Raw genomic sequence first — 25,132 nt, forward strand, 5'->3', positions numbered from 1 at the left:
ATATGAAAAGCATGGCTTCCATCTGTATGTCTTACAGTACACCATCAGGTACCTCAGGGATCAGCCTCAGGGATCTCTGGATTTCAGTTAGGTGAGGTTAGGTTAATTTTAGGTTCTCCTTTTCCGAAAGATATCTTATGAATATAATTCAATCTGAATAATGTCCTTGAAATGATTTGACTAAATTGGTGCCTGATGAAGCAACAACATCAGGAGCCACAGCAGTGATGGAAGTGTATTGACAAAGGGTGTGACTTAAAAGGAAAATCTATCAGAAACTGCCAAGAGGAGCTACTGTTGATCAAACTGTGCTGCAAACAATAATATGCATACGAATAAGTGACAGAAATCAAATGTTCAGTGTTGAAAATGAGCAGGCTGTGAACAACATGTGGACGTTGTCTCCATCTTGTGACGTTTACAGGAAGTAAAATGTGTCCATGCAATCACACCCTTTCAGCACGTTGTCCCTGTAAACTGCATTAAGTAGGTTATAGCTGTGATGATTCTGCTGGTTTGATTTATTAGGAAAGTGAATCAAAAAATATTTCTTGAGATTATGGTAAATTATTATCTTTGACTCTTTTGCTGAACTCTGAACTGAACTTTTTAGACTTTATAATGATGCAGTAAAGTTGTAGGAGGGTAAAGTTTGACCATCTTTTAAATGTGATATCTGAGTGTTATCTTCCACTCGTGAGGTGAACAACACTTTACCACTGACCCAAATCAGCCACATAAGACACCATTAAAACAATCAAACCAAAGGGGTTCATAAACATAAATCCACTCCTCCTCTGCTGCTGCCACAGGAGCTCCTCAGCTCCTCCTTCTCAGGCCAGCTGCACCTCCTTAGGTAATACAGCACACCTGGACGGAGCTACAGGAGAGGAGACAAGAACAACAGCACAGGAACACATACAGCCATAACACTGACTGTTTCTAATTTTAGGAACGAAAACACACACACACACACACACACACATACACACACACACACACACACACACACACAGTGAGTGTGAGAATCAATACAACTCCGTCATAATGAAACAAACTGCACAACTCTTCTTCAATATACCATGCTTTATTCCTCATGTTTTCAGCTGTTTCTTAAAAGACAACAAAGAGTATTTACAAAACAACATGAGCCAAATATTAATGAAAAATACCTGAAAAATTAAGCAGAATATCAAAAGCAGGACTCATCATGTTTATACATTTTGGCTGAAGACAATAAAACTAAATTCATTATGACATGGTTGCATGAAAACAATCAATAAATCATTTCAGACAGTTAAGAAAAACAACTTTTAAAAACTGATTACAATAAAAGTAAAGAATCACAAAGCTGCAAACAAAATATTTGGTGAAGTGGATACAGTGTTTGTTATATTATGATCTGATTAAACACAAGATGATGATAACCAGGTTAATAAATTGATCTGTACCTGTATGAGAGTTTATAACCTGATGATGTAATGCAGTTTGAGTATTGAGCACATGAATCTTTTTCTGGTTTAACTGTTGATTGTCTTGATTATTTCAGTGAGATCTGGACAAACAGTGAAGTCAGAGTAAAGTCTTCACTAACACCAACATGTCTGAACATCACAGAGAAATCTCACTTTGACACATTTTGATATCAGCAGTTTTAGCATCACCAGCCGCTCCAATACTGATATATGGGAAGAGTCTCTCAGTGAAAGTGTCTCTGTGAGTGCAGATGTGAGTCATGTCTTCAGGGTCGTAGAAGGACACCTCCCCCCCGTCATAGTCCAGCTGGACTCTGATCCTCTGGAGACTCTTCTTCACTGTGACAGTCTCACCAACAACATCAGTGTATTTTCCATCTTCATAACATAAACACCAATTTCCATATTCTGGTGAAGCATCTATCTCTCCTTTCCTGTCAACTGACTCTTTGGCCAAACCCAAAATCCAGTGAGGATGGTCTCCCACCTCCACCTCCCAGCTGTGTTTCCCTGAGCTGAAGCCCTCAGAGCCCAGAACATCTGAATACTGAGTGAATCGTTCTGGATTGTCAGGAAGCTGCTGCTTTGTGTCTCCCTGTCTCACACTGGTCAGATCATCAGACAGATAGAGACGGGGGTGTGCAGTGTTTAGGTCCAGAATGACAGGACTGAAGTGGACCTTGTCCTTCATCTTCTCCCAGACTCTGAAGGACAGGTTGCCCAGGTGTTTGGCCACATCTATCAGCGCTCCTGAGACCAGCTGTGGATCTGACAGTGAGCACTGGACTCTGGCTCTGCTCTGAGTGGCTTTATAACTGCTGAGGAATGGCACCTTGTGTTTCTGCAGCTCTTCTTCAACAGCACAGATACTGTGTGACAGAGAGGAGATCTGCTCCTCAATCATCTCCATCTCTCTGCTGATAGTCTTCCCCTTCTGCTCCTCTTCCTCCCTCAGAGCTGCCAGTCTGCACTCCTCTTCCTCTTTCAGGAACTGATGGAGCTTGTTGAACTCTGCTCTGATCTGCCTCTCTGTGGACAACAGCTGCTTCTTGGAGTGTTCAATCACTTCATTGTATGTTTCCTCCACTTGTTTGTATTTGTCCCTCTTGTCCTGCAGAGACTTTAAGTCACATTTCAGCTGGTCCTTCAGCTCACTGACTGCTTCTTCTATAGGAACCACCTTGTGACCGTGGTGGAGAGAAAACTCACAGACAGGACACACAGCTCTATCTTCATCCATACAGAACAATCTAGGCTCTTCTTGATGTTTACTACACACCACCTCCTCCTTCTTCTCTCCTTTTTCTGTCTCAGATGAGCCAGCTTTCTGTCTCCCAGCAAAGGAGTCAGCCAGGTCCTTCAGTGTAAAGTTCACTAATGGATCAGTCTTTGAGGATTTTCTTTTACAAAGGGGACAGTTTTTGCTTTCAGCTTGTTCCCAGAATTTTTGCAGGCAGCTTAAACAGAAGCTGTGGCTGCAGCTCAGAGACACAGGATCTCTGAAAGTCTCTGAACACACGTGGCAGCTCAGGAAACTTTGGAGGAGAGCAGTATTGTCAGCCATTTGTCTTGGTATCGAAATTATTTCAAAAACAAGACTCACCGATTTACTGTCCCTTCATTTGACTGTTTTAAATACTCCAAACGTGTGTTTTCCAGCAGCGATCTCACACCCTGTAATGGCATCTCAGCTCTGATCAACAATGTCAAAATCTACTTTCAATCTACTTTCATTTGTACTCACCTCTGTCACAGTGTGAATAATCAGAAAGGGATGCTGCTATGTCATTCAGTCACCAGCAGATGGTGTCGGGATGTTTTTCAAAGGTAAATATTTCACTCTTCAGTCACTAAAATACAATTTCATTGCACATGCATCTGGAAAAAAAAATAAATAAAATGTCTTTTGTTTCAAGTCTACTTCATAAATAATTTATCTCCTAAAGCTGATGTTTCACAGTTTTATTTTTAAGTCAACATGTATCAGGAAACATGCTCTGCTAACACATCAGTGTGACTGTGTTTATATCATCCAGTTTAATAAACATGTGGTACTCCATTAAAATACAGGTACATGGTTAAATGTTTACGTTTCAGATAATTACAAAGTCAGTCTACTATGACCCTAAGAAAATCCCAGAGGAAAGGAACAATCAAAATAAGATCTCGTCTTTGTCTAACCTAATGTTGCCAGAAAGGCCCCACCTGAGGCTCTCAGGCTGCGAACTGCCTCATATGGGGTCAACATGTTTGCTATGTAGCGTGGGGCCAGACCCAGATGAGCAAAATGTAAAGTTTCAACTTATCTTTTTTTTAAAGATATTTTTTGGAGCATTTTTAGCCTTTATTAGATAGAACACACAAGCGTGAAGTGGGGGAGAGGGGGAGTGACATGCAGCAAAGGGCCACAGTCTGGAGTTGAACCCAGGCCGCTGTGGCAACAGCCTTGTACATGGGGCACCTGCTCTACCACTAAGCCACCGACGCCCCAAGTTTCAACTTATCTGATACAAATGACGTTACAAATCACAAAACACGAAAACATACGACACCAACATTTATTCTGGTGACTGGGTCGCTCTGTTCGGTCACTCATTTCAATAAATGAGCTGAAGTGTCAAAGCTGCAGTGAAACACAAAGTAATTTTTCTTTATTCCTCCAGTGAGGACTGAACACTTCAACAGGCTCACTGACACTAAACCAGCTGAACAACATATTTGTTTTTCAGCCAACAGGAAACATGTTCTGCCAACACATCAGTATGACTGTGTTTATTACATGTAGTTTGATTAAATGTGTCGTACTCCAGTAAAATACAGCTACATGATTAGTTTTAAATTCAACCCTCAAGTCAAGTTAAGTCAATATTCTATAAATAACCTAATATCACAAATCATAAATCTTCCCAAGGGGCTTCACAATCTGTGCAGCTTATGCCACCCTCTGTCCTGAGATGAATCAGATCAGGAAAAACTCCTGAAAAGAATCATAACCAGGACAAAATGAGAGAAACCTCAGTTAGAGCGACTGAGGAGGGAGCCCTCTCCTGGGACAGACAGAGCTTACTCCAGAGGATGGGGGCCTGATAGGAAAGGGCCCTGTGACCTGATGATTACTTTTTAACTGTGGGGACAGACAGGAGTCCTGTATTCTGAGAACTGACAGTCCTCATTGAAATGTAACGTCTCAGCTCTGCTCAACAGTGTCAGAAAAGAATTTGTACTCAGCTCTGTCACAGGGTGAATTATTAGGAGGAAATGCTGCTTTGTCATTTCATCACCAGCAGATGGTGTCAGGATGTTTTTCGACTGTACAATACAAAGCAAATTCTTTGCACATGTATCTGTAGGAAAACAAACAAAAGAACATCATCTTAATAATGGGGGGTATTTTCTATGTCTACTTACTAAAGAATTTAATTTCTACAGCTCATAAAAACACCATAAACATGAAACAGGGAGCTGAACATCTCAACAGGCTGACTGACACTAAACCAGTTCAACAACAGGATCATGCAACAGGAAACATGCTCTGCTAACACATCAGTGTGACTGTGGTTATTTCATCCACGTTGATTAAATGTTGAATAGTCCATTAAGATACAGCTACATGGTCAAATTTCAGTTCAGTTCTCTTCCAACATGGCAGCACGTCTCTTATAACCATCAGGAATGTTCTTCAAACTCTCACTAACATGTCTCTGTTTGGTCACTTGTTTCAATAAATGTAGTGAAATGTTCAAGCTGCAGTGACAGTGATCTGTTTTATGAGTCTGTTTTGTGATCTGTGATATTTGGTTTTATATATATAAGAAGTTGACTTGACTTGGACGTGAAGAGGCCATCTACCATGGAGTTCCCATCATCAGCCTCCCTCTGATGTTTGACCAGGAAGATGACCTGTTCAGGATGAGAGCCAGGGGCGTTGGCAAAGTGCTGGACATTGGCATGTTGAACACAGACAACTTCCTGGAGGCGGTGAAGGCGGTGCTTTATGAGCCGTCCTACAGGGAGAAGATGCAGGAGCTCTCCAGGCTGCACAGAGACCAGCCCATGAAGCCTCTGGACCGAGCCATGTTCTGGATCCAGTTTGTCATGAGACACAAGGGAGCTGCTCACTTAAAGACCCACTCCTACAAGATGTCCTGGATTCAGTACCACTCCATTGATGTGATCCCACTGTTGCTAGTGTCGGTCATGATGATGTCGCTGCTTTGTATTTTAACAGTGAAATGTTTGTGTGTTTAATGGGAGGAAAGAAAAACTGGACTAATACAGAGACTCATGTTGCCCTGTTTGTACTTCTGTTCTGTGTTTTACTGAGCAGTTGAGTTTTTCTGTGACACCAGCAGAAAAGACAAGAAGGAAAAAGAAAGTTGCACAAAATGAAACATGTTTAAAGTCAGTGTGAATCTGTATCTTGGATCTTGATGATGGTACAGCAGCACAAAATAAATGTCGGCCTGTTAAGAGCTGAAAAGACTCATGTTAGAGATATAATTCAGTGCGAATAATGTCTTTGAGATGATTTGACTAAACTGGTGCCTGATGAAGCAACAATATCATCAGGAGCCACAGCAGTGATGGAAGTGTATTGACAAGGGTGTGTCTTAAAATACAGTGCCCTCCAAAAGTATTGGAACAGTCAGTCCAATTCGTTTACTTTTGTTGTAGACTGAAAACATTTGGGTTTGACATCAAAAAATGAATATGAGACAAGAGATCAACATTTCAGCTTTTATTTCCAGGTATTTACATCTGGATCTGATACACAACTTAGAAGATAGCATTATTTGTAATGGAACACAAAATTTTTAGGTGAGCAAAAGTATTGGAACATATAAACTTAAAATAGATTAAAATGAATGAGACTTAATATTTAGTTGCAAATCCTTTGCTTTCAATAACTGCATCAAGCCTGTGACTCACTGGCATCACCAAACTTTTGCATTCTTCTTTTGTGATGCTTTTCCAGGCTTTCACCGCAGCCTCTTTCAGTTGTTGTTTGTTTTGGGGAGTTACTCCCTTCAGTCTCCTCTTCAGCAGGTAAAATGCATGCTCTATTGGGTTTAAGTCTGGAGACTGACTTGGCCAGTCTAAAACCTTCCACTTCTTGCCCCTGATGAACTCCTTTGTTGTTTTGGCAGTGTGTTTTGGGTCGTTATCTTGCTGCATGATGAAGGATCTCCCAATCAGTTTGGTTGCATCTTTCTTTAAATTAGCAGACAAAATGTTTCTGTGGACTTCTGAGTTGATTTTGCTGCTGCCATCATGTGTTACATCATCAATGAAGATGAAAGAGTCCGTCCCAGAAGAAGCCATGCAAGCCCAAGCCATGACATTACCTCCACTGTGTTTCACAGATGAGCTTGTATGTTTGGGATCATGAGCAGATCCTTTCTTTCCCCAAACTTTCGCCTTTCCATCACTTTGGAAAAAGTTAATCTTTGTCTCATCAGTCCATAAAACTTTTTCCCAGAATTTTTGAGGCTCATCTCTGTACCTTTTGGCAAATTCCAGCCTGGCCTTCCTATTCTTCTTGCTAATGAGTGGTTTGCATCATCTGGTGTAGCCTCTGTACTTTTGTTCATGAAGTCTAGTAGATTGTGATACCTTCACTCCTGCCCTCTGGAGGTTGTTGCTGATGTCACTAACAGTTGTTTTAGGGTCTTTCTTTACAGCTCTCGCAATGTTTCTGTCATCAACTGCTGATGTTTTCCTTGGTCTACCTGTTTGACGTCTGTCGCTTAGTACACCAGTGGTTTCTTTCTTCTTCAGGACATTCCAAATGGTTGTACTGGCTATGGCCAATGTTTGTGCAATGGCTCTGATTGATTGTCCATCTTCTCTCAGATTCACAATTGCTTCTTTTTCACCCATAGACAGCTCTCTGGTTTTCATGTTGGTTCCACCTCTAAATGCAGTCTGCACAGGCAAAACCTATCATACTCAATCTGAAACTGAGCTCAGACATTCAGTGCTATTTATTGTTTGAATAATCAATGTAATTGGGAAACACCTGGGCAACAAAACACACCTGTCAGTCACATGTTCCAATACTTTTGCTCTCATGAAAAATGGGTGGGTTCAAACAAAAGGTGCTATCTTCTAAGTTGTGTATCAGATCCAGATGTAAATACCTGGAAATAAAAGCTGAAATGTTGATCTCTTGTCCCATATTCATCTTTTGATGTCAAACCCAAATATTTTCAGTCTACAACAAAAATAAAGGAATTGGCCTCACTGTTCCAATACTTTTGGAGAGCACTGTAAGTGACAGAAATCAAATGTTCAGTGTTCAAAATGAGCAGGCTGTGAACAACATGTGGACTTTGTCTCCATCTTGTGATGTTTACAGGAAGTAAAATGTGTCCGTGCAGTCACATCCTGTATACATACTGTACATTCAATAATGTTGATGACATCATGCACATGTGAGCATGTTGTCCCTGAAAACTGCATTAAGTAGGTTATATAATTATTAAAATGTAACAGTGAAAACATTTCTTAAACCATGTTTTCTTCTTGGAAACACTTCTCCATCTCTGCACTCTTCATACACTGTGTCAGCATTATACAGTCCTGCTGACTGACTCAACGTGTTTAAAGAAACAAATCTACAGTGAAAATCTTAATTTCTCTAACCCTCAACAACAAATCTGGTGAAGTGGATACAGTGTTTGTTATATTATGATCTGATTAAACACAAGATGATGATAACCAGGTTAATAAATTGATCTGTACCTGTATGAGAGTTTATAACCTGATGATGTAATGCAGTTTGAGTATTGAGCACATGAATCTTTTACTGGTTTAACTGTTGATTGTCTTGATTATTTCAGTGAGATCTGGACAGACAGTGAAGTCAGAGTAAAGTCTTCACTAACACCAACATGTCTGAACATCACAGAGAAATCTCACTTTGACACATTTTGATATCAGCAGTTTTAGCATCACCAGCCTTTCCAATATTGAAATATGGGAAGAGTTTCTCAGTGAAAGCGTCTCTGTGAGTGCAGATGTGAGTCATGTCTTCAGGGTCGTAGAAGGACACCTTCCCCCTGTCATAGTCCAGCTGGACTCTGATCCTCTGGAGACTCTTCTTCACTGTGACAGTCTTACCAGCAACATTAGTGTATTTACCATCATCATAACATAAACACCAATTTCCATATTTTGGTGAAGTAGATATCTCTCCCTTCCTGTCAACTGACTCTTTGGCCAAACCCAAAATCCAGCGAGGATGGTCTCCCACCTCCACCTCCCAGCTGTGTTTCCCTGAGCTGAAACCCTCAGAGCCCAGAACATCTGAATACTGAGTGAATCTCTCTGGATTGTCAGGAAGCTGCTGCTCTGTGTCTTCACATCTCACACTGGTCAGATCATCAGACAGATAGAGACGGGGGTATGCAGTGTTTGGGTCCAGAATGACAGGACTGAAGTGGACCTTGTCCTTCATCTTCTCCCAGACTCTGAAGGACAGGTTGCCCAGGTGTTTGGCCACATCTATCAGCGCTCCTGAGACCAGCTGTGGATCTGACAGTGAGCACTGGACTCTGGCTCTGCTCTGAGTGGCTTTATAACTGCTGAGGAATGGCACCTTGTGTTTCTGCAGCTCTTCTTCAACAGCACAGATACTGTGTGACAGAGAGGAGATCTGCTCCTCAATCATCTTCATCTCTCTGCTGAGAGTCTTCCCCTTCTGCTCCTCTTCCTCCCTCACAGCTGCCAGTCTGCACTCCTCTTCCTCTTTCAGGAACTGCTGGAGCTTGTTGAACTCTGCTCTGATCTGCCTCTCTGTGGACAACAGCTGCTTCTTGGAGTGTTCAATCACTTCATTGTATGTTTCCTCCACTTGTTTGTATTTGTCCCTCTTGTCCTGCAGAGACTTTAAGTCACATTTCAGCTGGTCCTTCAGCTCACTGACTGCTTCTTCTATAGGAACCACCTTGTGACCGTGGTGGAGAGAAAACTCACAGACAGGACACACAGCTCTATCTTCATCCATACAGAACAACCTAGGCTCTTCTTGATGTTTACTACACACCACCTCCACCTTCTTCTCTCCTTTTTCTGTCTCAGATGAGCCAGCTTTCTGTCTCCCAGCAAAGGAGTCAGCCAGTTCCTTCAGTGTAAAGTTCACATCTGGGAATTCCTTTGAGGATTTTCTTTTACAAATGGGACAGTTTTTGTTTTTAGCTTGTTCCCAGAATTTTTGCAGGCAGCTTGAACAGAAGCTGTGGTTGCAGCTCAGAGACACAGGATCTCTGAAAGTCTCTGAACACACATGGCAGCTCAGAAAACTTTCAACAAGAGCAATTTTTTCAGCCATTTGTCTCAATATCTAAATAGTCTTTCAAAAGCAAAACTCACCGAGTTACTGTCTCTTTGTCTGATTACTTCAAATACTCCAAACGTGTGTTTTCCAGCAGAGATCTCACACCCTGTAATGGCGTCTCAGCTCTGACTGACAGTGTAAAAATCTACTTTCATTTTCACTTGTGTCTGTCACAGGGAAATGTTGCTGTGTACATTAGTCACCAGCAGATGGAGGTGTGACAATGTGTTTCAGAGCTGAATATATTCTTCCTGATACAGGATAGTTTCCCTGTAGGGGTACACTGCAAAATGTGTAAAAAAATATGACTTTGTATGTTTTGTTTCACTGAATAAAGAACAGAAATGTTCACAAAATGCCACAAACAAGCAGAGGACTGTAGTGTTTTAGTCTACAGAGGAATGAACATTTCAACAGGCTGAGTGACACTAAACCAGTTTTACAACATTTATTATTTTTCAGCCAACAAGAAATGAACTGTGTTCATTTCATTCAGTTGATCTAAATATATAGCACTCTTCACCTGCACTGACAGGAATCACAGTTTTCAAAATCTTAAGAACACACACAGTGAGGCACAAACCAGTCTGAAAATCAATACAGCTCCATCAAAATGAAACAAGTTGCACAACTCTTCAACAGTATGTAATGCTTTATTACCTCAGCCAACGAGGTTATGTTTTCGGTATGTTTTGGTTGCTTCTTCAGTCCCTGTTACACTGCCTGTTCAAGGGGGGGATTTCGCGTTGTTATTTCGCCTCGTTGTGCTTTATCAGAGATACGATCACGAAATGGGGCGACAGAGATGTCTCGGCAAAAGGTTGGCAGCAGATCAGTGTCTGTGTACCAGGACAACCAACAGGACAGGACAGGTGTAATGTTTTGACAACATTTTGTGTGCAACCCAGTGCTGGGAGAATTAAAAAGCAGCAAGTAGCAGTTAGCAGCTAACTTGAAAAACTAGGGAGATGATGAGGTCTGGGAGCTCCTTATCCTCCGAGCAGAGGACAAGAGAGACAGGACATTTAAAATAGAACATGATATGATATAATAGAATAGAATAGAATGGAATAGAATAGAACACAATATAATGTAACCGTACCATATGTATATTATTTCTAAAAGGTGTTATTAGTACTCCTGCTGCTGCTGTACCATTTTGGTCTAATTTTGTTGAGACAAATATTTCCTTACTAATATGGTAAGGGAAAGATTTAAGGGCTTCCATTAACACCACTTTATTTTGGAAGGATATTATACATATAACCAAGGTCACTTAGATAGCTGGGGAAGGTTTATTGAAGCTGAGGAGGTGTGATGAAGAGTGATGGGTCTCTACTCTGATCTCTTCAACAACGCCTTGTATTTTCTTATATTTTTCTTTTTTTCTTTCTTTTGATTTTGTCAACTTGTACTTGATGCAGTTGAGCTAGTTTGGAATATTGTTATGCCAATGTGACCTTTCTGTTGTATGACTGTTTGTCCTTGTGTTGTATGAGGTACTGTGTTTAGTTATTGTCTCTTGTTTTGTTTTATAATGATATTTTTTAACGGCATTTATAATAAGGATTTTGGTGTAGGTATTTTATTAACTTTTGTTGTATATAACAGAATTGTTTGATCTAGTATAGATAAATTGCTGCTTGTGTTTTTTAACAGTGTCTTGTAAGGTGTCCTCCAGTGCTTTGAAAGGCACCTATAAATAAAAGTGCATTATAATTATTATCCACCCATCCATTTTCATAACTGCTTATCCTCTTGAGGGTCGCGGGGGGGCTGGAGCCTATCCCAGCTGACATTGGGTAAGAGGCAGGGTTCACCCTGGACAGGTCACCAGACTATCACAGGGCTGACACATAGAGACAGACAACCATTCACACTCACATTCACACCTACGGACAATTTAGAGTCACCATATGAAAAGCATGGCTTCCATCTGTATGTCTTACAGTACACCATCAGGTACCTCAGGGATCAGCCTCAGGGATCTCTGGATTTCAGTTAGGTGAGGTTAGGTTAATTTTAGGTTCTCCTTTTCCGAAAGATATCTTATGAATATAATTCAATCTGAATAATGTCCTTGAAATGATTTGACTAAATTGGTGCCTGATGAAGCAACAACATCAGGAGCCACAGCAGTGATGGAAGTGTATTGACAAAGGGTGTGACTTAAAAGGAAAATCTATCAGAAACTGCCAAGAGGAGCTACTGTTGATCAAACTGTGCTGCAAACAATAATATGCATACGAATAAGTGACAGAAATCAAATGTTCAGTGTTGAAAATGAGCAGGCTGTGAACAACATGTGGACGTTGTCTCCATCTTGTGACGTTTACAGGAAGTAAAATGTGTCCATGCAATCACACCCTTTCAGCACGTTGTCCCTGTAAACTGCATTAAGTAGGTTATAGCTGTGATGATTCTGCTGGTTTGATTTATTAGGAAAGTGAATCAAAAAATATTTCTTGAGATTATGGTAAATTATTATCTTTGACTCTTTTGCTGAACTCTGAACTGAACTTTTTAGACTTTATAATGATGCAGTAAAGTTGTAGGAGGGTAAAGTTTGACCATCTTTTAAATGTGATATCTGAGTGTTATCTTCCACTCGTGAGGTGAACAACACTTTACCACTGACCCAAATCAGCCACATAAGACACCATTAAAACAATCAAACCAAAGGGGTTCATAAACATAAATCCACTCCTCCTCTGCTGCTGCCACAGGAGCTCCTCAGCTCCTCCTTCTCAGGCCAGCTGCACCTCCTTAGGTAATACAGCACACCTGGACGGAGCTACAGGAGAGGAGACAAGAACAACAGCACAGGAACACATACAGCCATAACACTGACTGTTTCTAATTTTAGGAACGAAAACACACACACACACACACACACACATACACACACACACACACACACACACACACACAGTGAGTGTGAGAATCAATACAACTCCGTCATAATGAAACAAACTGCACAACTCTTCTTCAATATACCATGCTTTATTCCTCATGTTTTCAGCTGTTTCTTAAAAGACAACAAAGAGTATTTACAAAACAACATGAGCCAAATATTCATGAAAAATACCTGAAAAATTAAGCAGAATATCAAAAGCAGGACTCATCATGTTTATACATTTTGGCTGAAGACAATAAAACTAAATTCATTATGACATGGTTGCATGAAAACAATCAATAAATCATTTCAGACAGTTAAGAAAAACAACTTTTAAAAACTGATTACAATAAAAGTAAAGAATCACAAAGCTGCAAACAAAATATTTGGTGAAGTGGATACAGTGTTTGTTATATTATGATCTGATTAAACACAAGATGATGATAACCAGGTTAATAAATTGATCTGTACCTGTATGAGAGTTTATAACCTGATGATGTAATGCAGTTTGAGTATTGAGCACATGAATCTTTTTCTGGTTTAACTGTTGATTGTCTTGATTATTTCAGTGAGATCTGGACAAACAGTGAAGTCAGAGTAAAGTCTTCACTAACACCAACATGTCTGAACATCACAGAGAAATCTCACTTTGACACATTTTGATATCAGCAGTTTTAGCATCACCAGCCTTTCCAATAAAGAAACATGGGAAGAGTTTCTCAGCGAAAGTGTCTCTGTGAGTGCAGATGTGAGTCATGTCTTCAGGGTCGTAGAAGGACACCTCCCCCCTGTCATAGTCCAGCTGGACTCTGATCCTCTGGAGACTCTTCTTCACTGTGACAGTCTCACCAACAACATCAGTGTATTTTCCATCTTCATAACATAAACACCAATTTCCATATTCTGGTGAAGCATCTATCTCTCCTTTCCTGTCAACTGACTCTTTGGCCAAACCCAACATCCAGTGAGGATGGTCTCCCACCTCCACCTCCCAGCTGTGTTTCCCTGAGCTGAAGCCCTCAGAGCCCAGAACATCTGAATACTGAGTGAATCGTTCTGGATTGTCAGGAAGCTGCTGCTTTGTGTCTCCCTGTCTCACACTGGTCAGATCATCAGACAGATAGAGACGGGGGTGTGCAGTGTTTGGGTCCAGAATGACAGGACTGAAGTGGACCTTGTCCTTCATCTTCTCCCAGACTCTGAAGGACAGGTTGCCCAGGTGTTTGGCCACATCTATCAGCGCTCCTGAGACCAGCTGTGGATCTGACAGTGAGCACTGGACTCTGGCTCTGCTCTGAGTGGCTTTATAACTGCTGAGGAATGGCACCTTGTGTTTCTGCAGCTCTTCTTCAACAGCACAGATACTGTGAGACAGAGAGGAGATCTGCTCCTCAATCATCTCCATCTCTCTGCTGATAGTCTTCCCCTTCTGCTCCTCTTCCTCCCTCACAGCTGCCAGTCTGCACTCCTCTTCCTCTTTCAGGAACTGATGGAGCTTGTTGAACTCTGCTCTGATCTGCCTCTCTGTGGACAACAGCTGCTTCTTGGAGTGTTCAATCACTTCATTGTATGTTTCCTCCACTTGTTTGTATTTGTCCCTCTTGTCCTGCAGAGACTTTAAGTCACATTTCAGCTGGTCCTTCAGCTCACTGACTGCTTCTTCTATAGGAACCACCTTGTGACTCTGGTGGAGAGAAAACTCACAGACAGGACACACAGCTCTATCTTCATCCATACAGAACAATCTAGGCTCTTCTTGATGTTTACTACACACCACCTCCTCCTTCTTCTCTCCTTTTTCTGTCTCAGATGAGCCAGCTTTCTGTCTCCCAGCAAAGGAGTCAGCCAGGTCCTTCAGTGTAAAGTTCACTAATGGATCAGTCTTTGAGGATTTTCTTTTACAAAGGGGACAGTTTTTGCTTTCAGCTTGTTCCCAGAATTTTTGCAGGCAGCTTGAACAGAAGCTGTGGTTGCAGCTCAGAGACACAGGATCTCTGAAAGTCTCTGAACACACGTGGCAGCTCAGGAAACTTTGGAGGAGAGCAGTATTGTCAGCCATTTGTCTTGGTATCGAAATTATTTCAAAAACAAGACTCACCGATTTACTGTCCCTTCATTTGACTGTTTTAAATACTCCAGATGTGTGTTTTCCAGCAGCGATCTCACACCCTGTAATGGCATCTCAGCTCTGATCAACAATGTCAAAATCTACTTTCAATCTACTTTCATTTGTACTCACCTCTGTCACAGTGTGAATAATCAGGAAGGGATGCTGCCATGTCATTCAGTCACCAGCAGATGGTGTCGGGATGTTTTTTCAAAGGTAAATATTTCACTCTTCAGTCACTAAAATACAATTTCATTGCACATGCATCTGGAAAAAAAAAATAAATAAAATGTCTTTTGTTTCAAGTCTACTTCATAAATAATTTATCTCCTAAAGCTGATGTTTCACAGTTTTATTTTTAAGTCAACATGTATCAGGAAACATGCTCTGCTAACACATCAGTGTGACTGTGTTTATATCATCCAGTTTAATAAACATGTGGTACTCCATTAAAATACAGGTACATGGTTAAATGTTTACGTTTCAGATAATTACAAAGTCAGTCTACTATGACCCTAAGAAAATCCCAGAGGAAAGGAACAATCAAAATAAGATCTCGTCTTTGTCTAACCTAATGTTGCCAGAAAGGCCCCACCTGAGGCTCTCAGGCTGCGAACTGCCTCATATGGGGTCAACATGTTTGCTATGTAGCGTGGGGCCAGACCCAGATGAGCAAAATGTAAAGTTTCAACTTATCTTTTTTTTAAAGATATTTTTTGGAGCATTTTTAGCCTTTATTAGATAGGACACACAAGCGTGAAGTGGGGGAGAGGGGGAGTGACATGCAGCAAAGGGCCACAGTCTGGAGTTGAACCCAGGCCGCTGTGGCAACAGCCTTGTACATGGGGCACCTGCTCTACCACTAAGCCACCGACGCCCCAAGTTTCAACTTATCTGATACAAATGACGTTACAAATCACAAAACACGAAAACATACGACACCAACATTTATTCTGGTGACTGGGTCGCTCTGTTCGGTCACTCATTTCAATAAATGAGCTGAAGTGTCAAAGCTGCAGTGAAACACAAAGTAATTTTTCTTTATTCCTCCAGTGAGGACTGAACACTTCAACAGGCTCACTGACACTAAACCAGCTGAACAACATATTTGTTTTTCAGCCAACAGGAAACATGTTCTGCCAACACATCAGTATGACTGTGTTTATTACATGTAGTTTGATTAAATGTGTCGTACTCCAGTAAAATACAGCTACATGATTAGTTTTAAATTCAACCCTCAAGTCAAGTTAAGTCAATATTCTATAAATAACCTAATATCACAAATCATAAATCTTCCCAAGGGGCTTCACAATCTGTGCAGCTTATGCCACCCTCTGTCCTGAGATGAATCAGATCAGGAAAAACTCCTGAAAAGAATCATAACCAGGACAAAATGAGAGAAACCTCAGTTAGAGCGACTGAGGAGGGAGCCCTCTCCTGGGACAGACAGAGCTTACTCCAGAGGATGGGGGCCTGATAGGAAAGGGCCCTGTGACCTGATGATTACTTTTTAACTGTGGGGACAGACAGGAGTCCTGTATTCTGAGAACTGACAGTCCTCATTGAAATGTAACGTCTCAGCTCTGTTCAACAGTGTCAGAAAAGAATTTGTACTCAGCTCTGTCACAGGGTGAATTATTAGGAGGAAATGCTGCTTTGTCATTTCATCACCAGCAGATGGTGTCAGGATGTTTTTTGACTGTACAATACAAAGCAAATTCTTTGCACATGTATCTGTAGGAAAACAAACAAAAGAACATCATCTTAATAATGGGGGGTATTTTCTATGTCTACTTACTAAAGAATTTAATTTCTACAGCTCATAAAAACACCATAAACATGAAACAGGGAGCTGAACATCTCAACAGGCTGACTGACACTAAACCAGTTCAACAACAGGATCATGCAACAGGAAACATGCTCTGCTAACACATCAGTGTGACTGTGGTTATTTCATCCACGTTGATTAAATGTTGAATAGTCCATTAAGATACAGCTACATGGTCAAATTTCAGTTCAGTTCTCTTCCAACATGGCAGCACGTCTCTTATAACCATCAGGAATGTTCTTCAAATTCTCACTAACATGTCTCTGTTTGGTCACTTGTTTCAATAAATGTAGTGAAATGTTCAAGCTGCAGTGACAGTGATCTGTTTTATGAGTCTGTTTTGTGATCTGTGATATTTGGTTTTATATATATAAGAAGTTGACTTGACTTGGACGTGAAGAGGCCATCTACCATGGAGTTCCCATCATCAGCCTCCCTCTGATGTTTGACCAGGATGATGACCTGTTCAGGATGAGAGCCAGGGGCGTTGGCAAAGTGCTGGACATTGGCATGTTGAACACAGACAACTTCCTGGAGGCGGTGAAGGCGGTGCTTTATGAGCCGTCCCACAGGGAGAAGATGCAGGAGCTCTCCAGGCTGCACAGAGACCAGCCCATGAAGCCTCTGGACCGAGCCATGTTCTGGATCCAGTTTGTCATGAGACACAAGGGAGCTGCTCACTTAAAGACCCACTCCTACAAGATGTCCTGGATTCAGTACCACTCCACTGATGTGATCCCACTGTTGCTAGTGTCGGTCATGATGATGTCGCTGCTTTGTATTTTAACAGTGAAATGTTTGTGTGTTTAATGGGAGGAAAGAAAAACTGGACTAATACAGAGACTCATGTTGCCCTGTTTGTACTTCTGTTCTGTGTTTTATTGAGCAGTTGAGTTTTTCTGTGACACCAGCAGAAAAGACAAGAAGGAAAAAGAAAGTTGCACAAAATGAAACATGTTTAAAGTCAGTGTGAATCTGTATCTTGGATCTTGATGATGGTACAGCAGCACAAAATAAATGTCGGCCTGTTAAGAGCTGAAAAGACTCATGTTAGAGATATAATTCAGTGCGAATAATGTCTTTGAGATGATTTGACTAAACTGGTGCCTGATGAAGCAACAATATCATCAGGAGCCACAGCAGTGATGGAAGTGTATTGACAAGGGTGTGTCTTAAAATAAGTGACAGAAATCCAATGTTCAGTGTTCAAAATGAGCAGGCTGTGAACAACATGTGGACTTTGTCTCCATCTTGTGATGTTTACAGGAAGTAAAATGTGTCCATGCAGTCACATCCTGTATACATACTGTACATTCAATAATGTTGATGACATCATGCACATGTGAGCATGTTGTCCCTGAAAACTGCATTAAGTAGGTTATATAATTATTAAAATGTAACAGTGAAAACATTTCTTAAACCATGTTTTCTTCTTGGAAACACTTCTCCATCTCTGCACTCTTCATACACTGTGTCAGCATTATACAGTCCTGCTGACTGACTCAACGTGTTTAAAGAAACAAATCTACAGTGAAAATCTTAATTTCTCTAACCCTCAACAACAAATCTGGTGAAGTGGATACAGTGTTTGTTATATTATGATCTGATTAAACACAAGATGATGATAACCAGGTTAATAAATTGATCTGTACCTGTATGAGAGTTTATAACCTGATGATGTAATGCAGTTTGAGTATTGAGCACATGAATCTTTTACTGGTTTAACTGTTGATTGTCTTGATTATTTCAGTGAGATCTGGACAGACAGTGAAGTCAGAGTAAAGTCTTCACTAACACCAACATGTCTGAACATCACAGAGAAATCTCACTTTGACACATTTTGATATCAGCAGTTTTAGCATCACCAGCCTTTCCAATATTGAAATATGGGAAGAGTTTCTCAGTGAAATCGTCTCTGTGAGTGCAGATGTGAGTCATGTCTTCAGGATCGTAGAAGGACACCTCCCCCCTGTCATAGTCTAGCTGGACTCTGATCCTCTGGAGACTCTTCTTCACTGTGACAGTCTTACCAACAACATTAGTGTATTTACCATCATCATAACATAAACACCAATTTCCATATTTTGGTGAAGTAGATATCTTTCCCTTCCTGTCAACTGCCTCTTTGGCCAAACCCAAAATCCAGCGAGGATGGTCTCCCACCTCCACCTCCCAGCTGTGTTTCCCTGAGCTGAAGCCCTCAGAGCCCAGAACATCTGAATACTGAGTGAATCTCTCTGGATTGTCAGGAAGCTGCTGCTTCGTGTCTCCACGTCTCACACGGGTCAGATCATCAGACAGATAGAGACGGGGGTATGCAGTGTTTGGGTCCAGAATGACAGGACTGAAGTGGACCTTGTCCTTCATCTTCTCCCAGACTCTGAAGGACAGGTTGCCCAGGTGTTTGGCCACATCTATCAGCGCTCCTGAGACCAGCTGTGGATCTGACAGTGAGCACTGGACTCTGGCTCTGCTCTGAGTGGCTTTATAACTGCTGAGGAATGGCACCTTGTGTTTCTGCAGCTCTTCTTCAACAGCACAGATACTGTGTGACAGAGAGGAGATCTGCTCCTCCGTCATCTTCATCTCTCTGCTGAGAGTCTTCCCCTTCTGCTCCTCTTCCTCCCTCACAGCTGCCAGTCTGCATTCCTCTTCCTCTTTCAGGAACTGATGGAGCTTGTTGAACTCTGCTCTGATCTGCCTCTCTGTGGACAACAGCTGCTTCTTGGAGTGTTCAATCACTTCATTGTATGTTTCCTCCACTTGTTTGTATTTGTCCCTCTTGTCCTGCAGAGACTTTAAGTCACATTTCAGCTGGTCCTTCAGCTCACTGACTGCTTCTTCTATAGGAACCACCTTGTGACTCTGGTGGAGAGAAAACTCACAGACAGGACACACAGCTCTATCTTCATCCATACAGAACAACCTAGGCTCTTCTTGATGTTTACTACACACCACCTCCACCTTCTTCTCTCCTTTTTCTGTCTCAGATGAGCCAGCTTTCTGTCTCCCAGCAAAGGAGTCAGCCAGTTCCTTCAGTGTAAAGTTCACATCTGGGAATTCCTTTGAGGATTTTCTTTTACAAATGGGACAGTTTTTGTTTTTAGCTTGTTCCCAGAATTTTTGCAGGCAGCTTGAACAGAAGCTGTGGTTGCAGCTCAGAGACACAGGATCTCTGAAAGTCTCTGAACACACATGGCAGCTCAGGAAACTTTCAACAAGAGCAATTTTTTCAGCCATTTGTCTCAATATCTAAATAGTCTTTCAAAAGCAAAACTCACCGAGTTACTGTCTCTTTGTCTGATTACTTCAAATACTCCAAACGTGTGTTTTCCAGCAGAGATCTCACACCCTGTAATGGCGTCTCAGCTCTGACTGACAGTGTAAAAATCTACTTTCATTTTCACTTGTGTCTGTCACAGGGAAATGTTGCTGTGTACATTAGTCACCAGCAGATGGAGGTGTGACAATGTGTTTCAGAGCTGAATATATTCTTCCTGATACAGGATAGTTTCCCTGTAGGGGTACACTGCAAAATGTGTAAAAAAATATGACTTTGTATGTTTTGTTTCACTGAATAAAGAACAGAAATGTTCACAAAATGCCACAAACAAGCAGAGGACTGTAGTGTTTTAGTCTACAGAGGAATGAACATTTCAACAGGCTGAGTGACACTAAACCAGTTTTACAACATTTATTATTTTTCAGCCAACAAGAAATGAACTGTGTTCATTTCATTCAGTTGGTCTAAATATATAGCACTCTTCACCTGCACTGACAGGAATCACAGTTTTCAAAATCTTAAGAACACACACAGTGAGGCACAAACCAGTCTGAAAATCAATACAGCTCCATCAAAATGAAACAAGTTGCACAACTCTTCAACAGTATGTAATGCTTTATTACCTCAGCCAACGAGGTTATGTTTTCGGTATGTTTTGGTTGCTTCTTCAGTCCCTGTTACACTGCCTGTTCAAGGGGGGGATTTCGCGTTGTTATTTCGCCTCGTTGTGCTTTATCAGAGATACGATCACGAAATGGGGCGACAGAGATGTCTCGGCAAAAGGTTGGCAGCAGATCAGTGTCTGTGTACCAGGACAACCAACAGGACAGGACAGGTGTAATGTTTTGACAACATTTTGTGTGCAACCCAGTGCTGGGAGAATTAAAAAGCAGCAAGTAGCAGTTAGCAGCTAACTTGAAAAACTAGGGAGATGATGAGGTCTGGGAGCTCCTTATCCTCCGAGCAGAGGACAAGAGAGACAGGACATTTAAAATAGAACATGATATGATATAATAGAATAGAATAGAATGGAATAGAATAGAACACAATATAATGTAACCGTACCATATGTATATTATTTCTAAAAGGTGTTATTAGTACTCCTGCTGCTGCTGTACCATTTTGGTCTAATTTTGTTGAGACAAATATTTCCTTACTAATATGGTAAGGGAAAGATTTAAGGGCTTCCATTAACACCACTTTATTTTGGAAGGATATTATACATATAACCAAGGTCACTTAGATAGCTGGGGAAGGTTTATTGAAGCTGAGGAGGTGTGATGAAGAGTGATGGGTCTCTACTCTGATCTCTTCAACAACGCCTTGTATTTTCTTATATTTTTCTTTTTTTCTTTCTTTTGATTTTGTCAACTTGTACTTGATGCAGTTGAGCTAGTTTGGAATATTGTTATGCCAATGTGACCTTTCTGTTGTATGACTGTTTGTCCTTGTGTTGTATGAGGTACTGTGTTTAGTTATTGTCTCTTGTTTTGTTTTATAATGATATTTTTTAACGGCATTTATAATAAGGATTTTGGTGTAGGTATTTTATTAACTTTTGTTGTATATAACAGAATTGTTTGATCTAGTATAGATAAATTGCTGCTTGTGTTTTTTAACAGTGTCTTGTAAGGTGTCCTCCAGTGCTTTGAAAGGCACCTATAAATAAAAGTGCATTATAATTATTATCCACCCATCCATTTTCATAACTGCTTATCCTCTTGAGGGTCGCGGGGGGGCTGGAGCCTATCCCAGCTGACACTGGGCGAGAGGCAGGGTTCACCCTGGACAGGTCACCAGACTATCACAGGGCTGACACATAGAGACAGACAACCATTCACACTCACATTCACACCTACGGACAATTTAGAGTCACCATATGAAAAGCATGGCTTCCATCTGTATGTCTTACAGTACACCATCAGGTACCTCAGGGATCAGCCTCAGGGATCTCTGGATTTCAGTTAGGTGAGGTTAGGTTAATTTTAGGTTCTCCTTTTCCGAAAGATATCTTATGAATATAATTCAATCTGAATAATGTCCTTGAAATGATTTGACTAAATTGGTGCCTGATGAAGCAACAACATCAGGAGCCACAGCAGTGATGGAAGTGTATTGACAAAGGGTGTGACTTAAAAGGAAAATCTATCAGAAACTGCCAAGAGGAGCTACTGTTGATCAAACTGTGCTGCAAACAATAATATGCATACGAATAAGTGACAGAAATCAAATGTTCAGTGTTGAAAATGAGCAGGCTGTGAACAACATGTGGACGTTGTCTCCATCTTGTGACGTTTACAGGAAGTAAAATGTGTCCATGCAATCACACCCTTTCAGCACGTTGTCCCTGTAAACTGCATTAAGTAGGTTATAGCTGTGATGATTCTGCTGGTTTGATTTATTAGGAAAGTGAATCAAAAAATATTTCTTGAGATTATGGTAAATTATTATCTTTGACTCTTTTGCTGAACTCTGAACTGAACTTTTTAGACTTTATAATGATGCAGTAAAGTTGTAGGAGGGTAAAGTTTGACCATCTTTTAAATGTGATATCTGAGTGTTATCTTCCACTCGTGAGGTGAACAACACTTTACCACTGACCCAAATCAGCCACATAAGACACCATTAAAACAATCAAACCAAAGGGGTTCATAAACATAAATCCACTCCTCCTCTGCTGCTGCCACAGGAGCTCCTCAGCTCCTCCTTCTCAGGCCAGCTGCACCTCCTTAGGTAATACAGCACACCTGGACGGAGCTACAGGAGAGGAGACAAGAACAACAGCACAGGAACACATACAGCCATAACACTGACTGTTTCTAATTTTAGGAACGAAAACACACACACACACACACACACACATACACACACACACACACACACACACACACACAGTGAGTGTGAGAATCAATACAACTCCGTCATAATGAAACAAACTGCACAACTCTTCTTCAATATACCATGCTTTATTCCTCATGTTTTCAGCTGTTTCTTAAAAGACAACAAAGAGTATTTACAAAACAACATGAGCCAAATATTAATGAAAAATACCTGAAAAATTAAGCAGAATATCAAAAGCAGGACTCATCATGTTTATACATTTTGGCTGAAGACAATAAAACTAAATTCATTATGACATGGTTGCATGAAAACAATCAATAAATCATTTCAGACAGTTAAGAAAAACAACTTTTAAAAACTGATTACAATAAAAGTAAAGAATCACAAAGCTGCAAACAAAATATTTGGTGAAGTGGATACAGTGTTTGTTATATTATGATCTGATTAAACACAAGATGATGATAACCAGGTTAATAAATTGATCTGTACCTGTATGAGAGTTTATAACCTGATGATGTAATGCAGTTTGAGTATTGAGCACATGAATCTTTTTCTGGTTTAACTGTTGATTGTCTTGATTATTTCAGTGAGATCTGGACAAACAGTGAAGTCAGAGTAAAGTCTTCACTAACACCAACATGTCTGAACATCACAGAGAAATCTCACTTTGACACATTTTGATATCAGCAGTTTTAGCATCACCAGCCTTTCCAATAAAGAAACATGGGAAGAGTTTCTCAGCGAAAGTGTCTCTGTGAGTGCAGATGTGAGTCATGTCTTCAGGGTCGTAGAAGGACACCTCCCCCCTGTCATAGTCCAGCTGGACTCTGATCCTCTGGAGACTCTTCTTCACTGTGACAGTCTCACCAACAACATCAGTGTATTTTCCATCTTCATAACATAAACACCAATTTCCATATTCTGGTGAAGCATCTATCTCTCCTTTCCTGTCAAGTGACTCTTTGGCCAAACCCAACATCCAGTGAGGATGGTCTCCCACCTCCACCTCCCAGCTGTGTTTCCCTGAGCTGAAGCCCTCAGAGCCCAGAACATCTGAATACTGAGTGAATCGTTCTGGATTGTCAGGAAGCTGCTGCTTTGTGTCTCCCTGTCTCACACTGGTCAGATCATCAGACAGATAGAGACGGGGGTGTGCAGTGTTTGGGTCCAGAATGACAGGACTGAAGTGGACCTTGTCCTTCATCTTCTCCCAGACTCTGAAGGACAGGTTGCCCAGGTGTTTGGCCACATCTATCAGCGCTCCTGAGACCAGCTGTGGATCTGACAGTGAGCACTGGACTCTGGCTCTGCTCTGAGTGGCTTTATAACTGCTGAGGAATGGCACCTTGTGTTTCTGCAGCTCTTCTTCAACAGCACAGATACTGTGAGACAGAGAGGAGATCTGCTCCTCAATCATCTCCATCTCTCTGCTGATAGTCTTCCCCTTCTGCTCCTCTTCCTCCCTCACAGCTGCCAGTCTGCACTCCTCTTCCTCTTTCAGGAACTGATGGAGCTTGTTGAACTCTGCTCTGATCTGCCTCTCTGTGGACAACAGCTGCTTCTTGGAGTGTTCAATCACTTCATTGTATGTTTCCTCCACTTGTTTGTATTTGTCCCTCTTGTCCTGCAGAGACTTTAAGTCACATTTCAGCTGGTCCTTCAGCTCACTGACTGCTTCTTCTATAGGAACCACCTTGTGACTCTGGTGGAGAGAAAACTCACAGACAGGACACACAGCTCTATCTTCATCCATACAGAACAATCTAGGCTCTTCTTGATGTTTACTACACACCACCTCCTCCTTCTTCTCTCCTTTTTCTGTCTCAGATGAGCCAGCTTTCTGTCTCCCAGCAAAGGAGTCAGCCAGGTCCTTCAGTGTAAAGTTCACTAATGGATCAGTCTTTGAGGATTTTCTTTTACAAAGGGGACAGTTTTTGCTTTCAGCTTGTTCCCAGAATTTTTGCAGGCAGCTTGAACAGAAGCTGTGGTTGCAGCTCAGAGACACAGGATCTCTGAAAGTCTCTGAACACACGTGGCAGCTCAGGAAACTTTGGAGGAGAGCAGTATTGTCAGCCATTTGTCTTGGTATCGAAATTATTTCAAAAACAAGACTCACCGATTTACTGTCCCTTCATTTGACTGTTTTAAATACTCCAGATGTGTGTTTTCCAGCAGCGATCTCACACCCTGTAATGGCATCTCAGCTCTGATCAACAATGTCAAAATCTACTTTCAATCTACTTTCATTTGTACTCACCTCTGTCACAGTGTGAATAATCAGGAAGGGATGCTGCCATGTCATTCAGTCACCAGCAGATGGTGTCGGGATGTTTTTTCAAAGGTAAATATTTCACTCTTCAGTCA

The 25,132-nt window shown here is 41.2% G+C and overlaps 5 protein-coding genes across 5 annotated transcripts; all 5 read right to left on the reverse strand.

Moving 5' to 3' along the window:
• Window positions 1–1,109: 1,109 nt before the first annotated feature.
• Window positions 1,110–3,290, reverse strand: LOC144464234 (nuclear factor 7, brain-like). Its single transcript, XM_078170495.1, has one exon. The coding sequence runs from the start codon at window positions 3,037–3,039 to the stop codon at window positions 1,612–1,614; it is 1,428 nt and encodes a 475-aa protein (XP_078026621.1). The 5' UTR covers window positions 3,040–3,290; the 3' UTR covers window positions 1,110–1,611.
• Window positions 3,291–3,422: 132 nt separating this feature from the next.
• LOC144464233 (zinc-binding protein A33-like) lies at window positions 3,423–9,966 on the reverse strand. Its single transcript, XM_078170494.1, has one exon. It carries the CDS (start codon window positions 9,805–9,807, stop codon window positions 8,380–8,382), a length of 1,428 nt encoding a protein of 475 aa, XP_078026620.1. The 5' UTR covers window positions 9,808–9,966; the 3' UTR covers window positions 3,423–8,379.
• Window positions 9,967–12,919: 2,953 nt separating this feature from the next.
• LOC144464236 (nuclear factor 7, brain-like) lies at window positions 12,920–15,019 on the reverse strand. Its single transcript, XM_078170497.1, has one exon. It carries the CDS (start codon window positions 14,766–14,768, stop codon window positions 13,341–13,343), a length of 1,428 nt encoding a protein of 475 aa, XP_078026623.1. The 5' UTR covers window positions 14,769–15,019; the 3' UTR covers window positions 12,920–13,340.
• Window positions 15,020–15,153: 134 nt separating this feature from the next.
• Window positions 15,154–20,028, reverse strand: LOC144464235 (nuclear factor 7, brain-like). The gene has a single exon (XM_078170496.1). The coding sequence runs from the start codon at window positions 19,882–19,884 to the stop codon at window positions 18,457–18,459; it is 1,428 nt and encodes a 475-aa protein (XP_078026622.1). The 5' UTR covers window positions 19,885–20,028; the 3' UTR covers window positions 15,154–18,456.
• Window positions 20,029–22,915: 2,887 nt separating this feature from the next.
• On the reverse strand, window positions 22,916–25,096 carry LOC144464238 (nuclear factor 7, brain-like). The gene has a single exon (XM_078170499.1). It carries the CDS (start codon window positions 24,843–24,845, stop codon window positions 23,418–23,420), a length of 1,428 nt encoding a protein of 475 aa, XP_078026625.1. The 5' UTR covers window positions 24,846–25,096; the 3' UTR covers window positions 22,916–23,417.
• Window positions 25,097–25,132: the final 36 nt, after the last annotated feature.

This window comes from Epinephelus lanceolatus, chromosome 9 (genome assembly GCF_041903045.1).
Source record: "Epinephelus lanceolatus isolate andai-2023 chromosome 9, ASM4190304v1, whole genome shotgun sequence".
Classification (NCBI taxonomy): Eukaryota; Metazoa; Chordata; class Actinopteri; order Perciformes; family Serranidae; genus Epinephelus; species Epinephelus lanceolatus.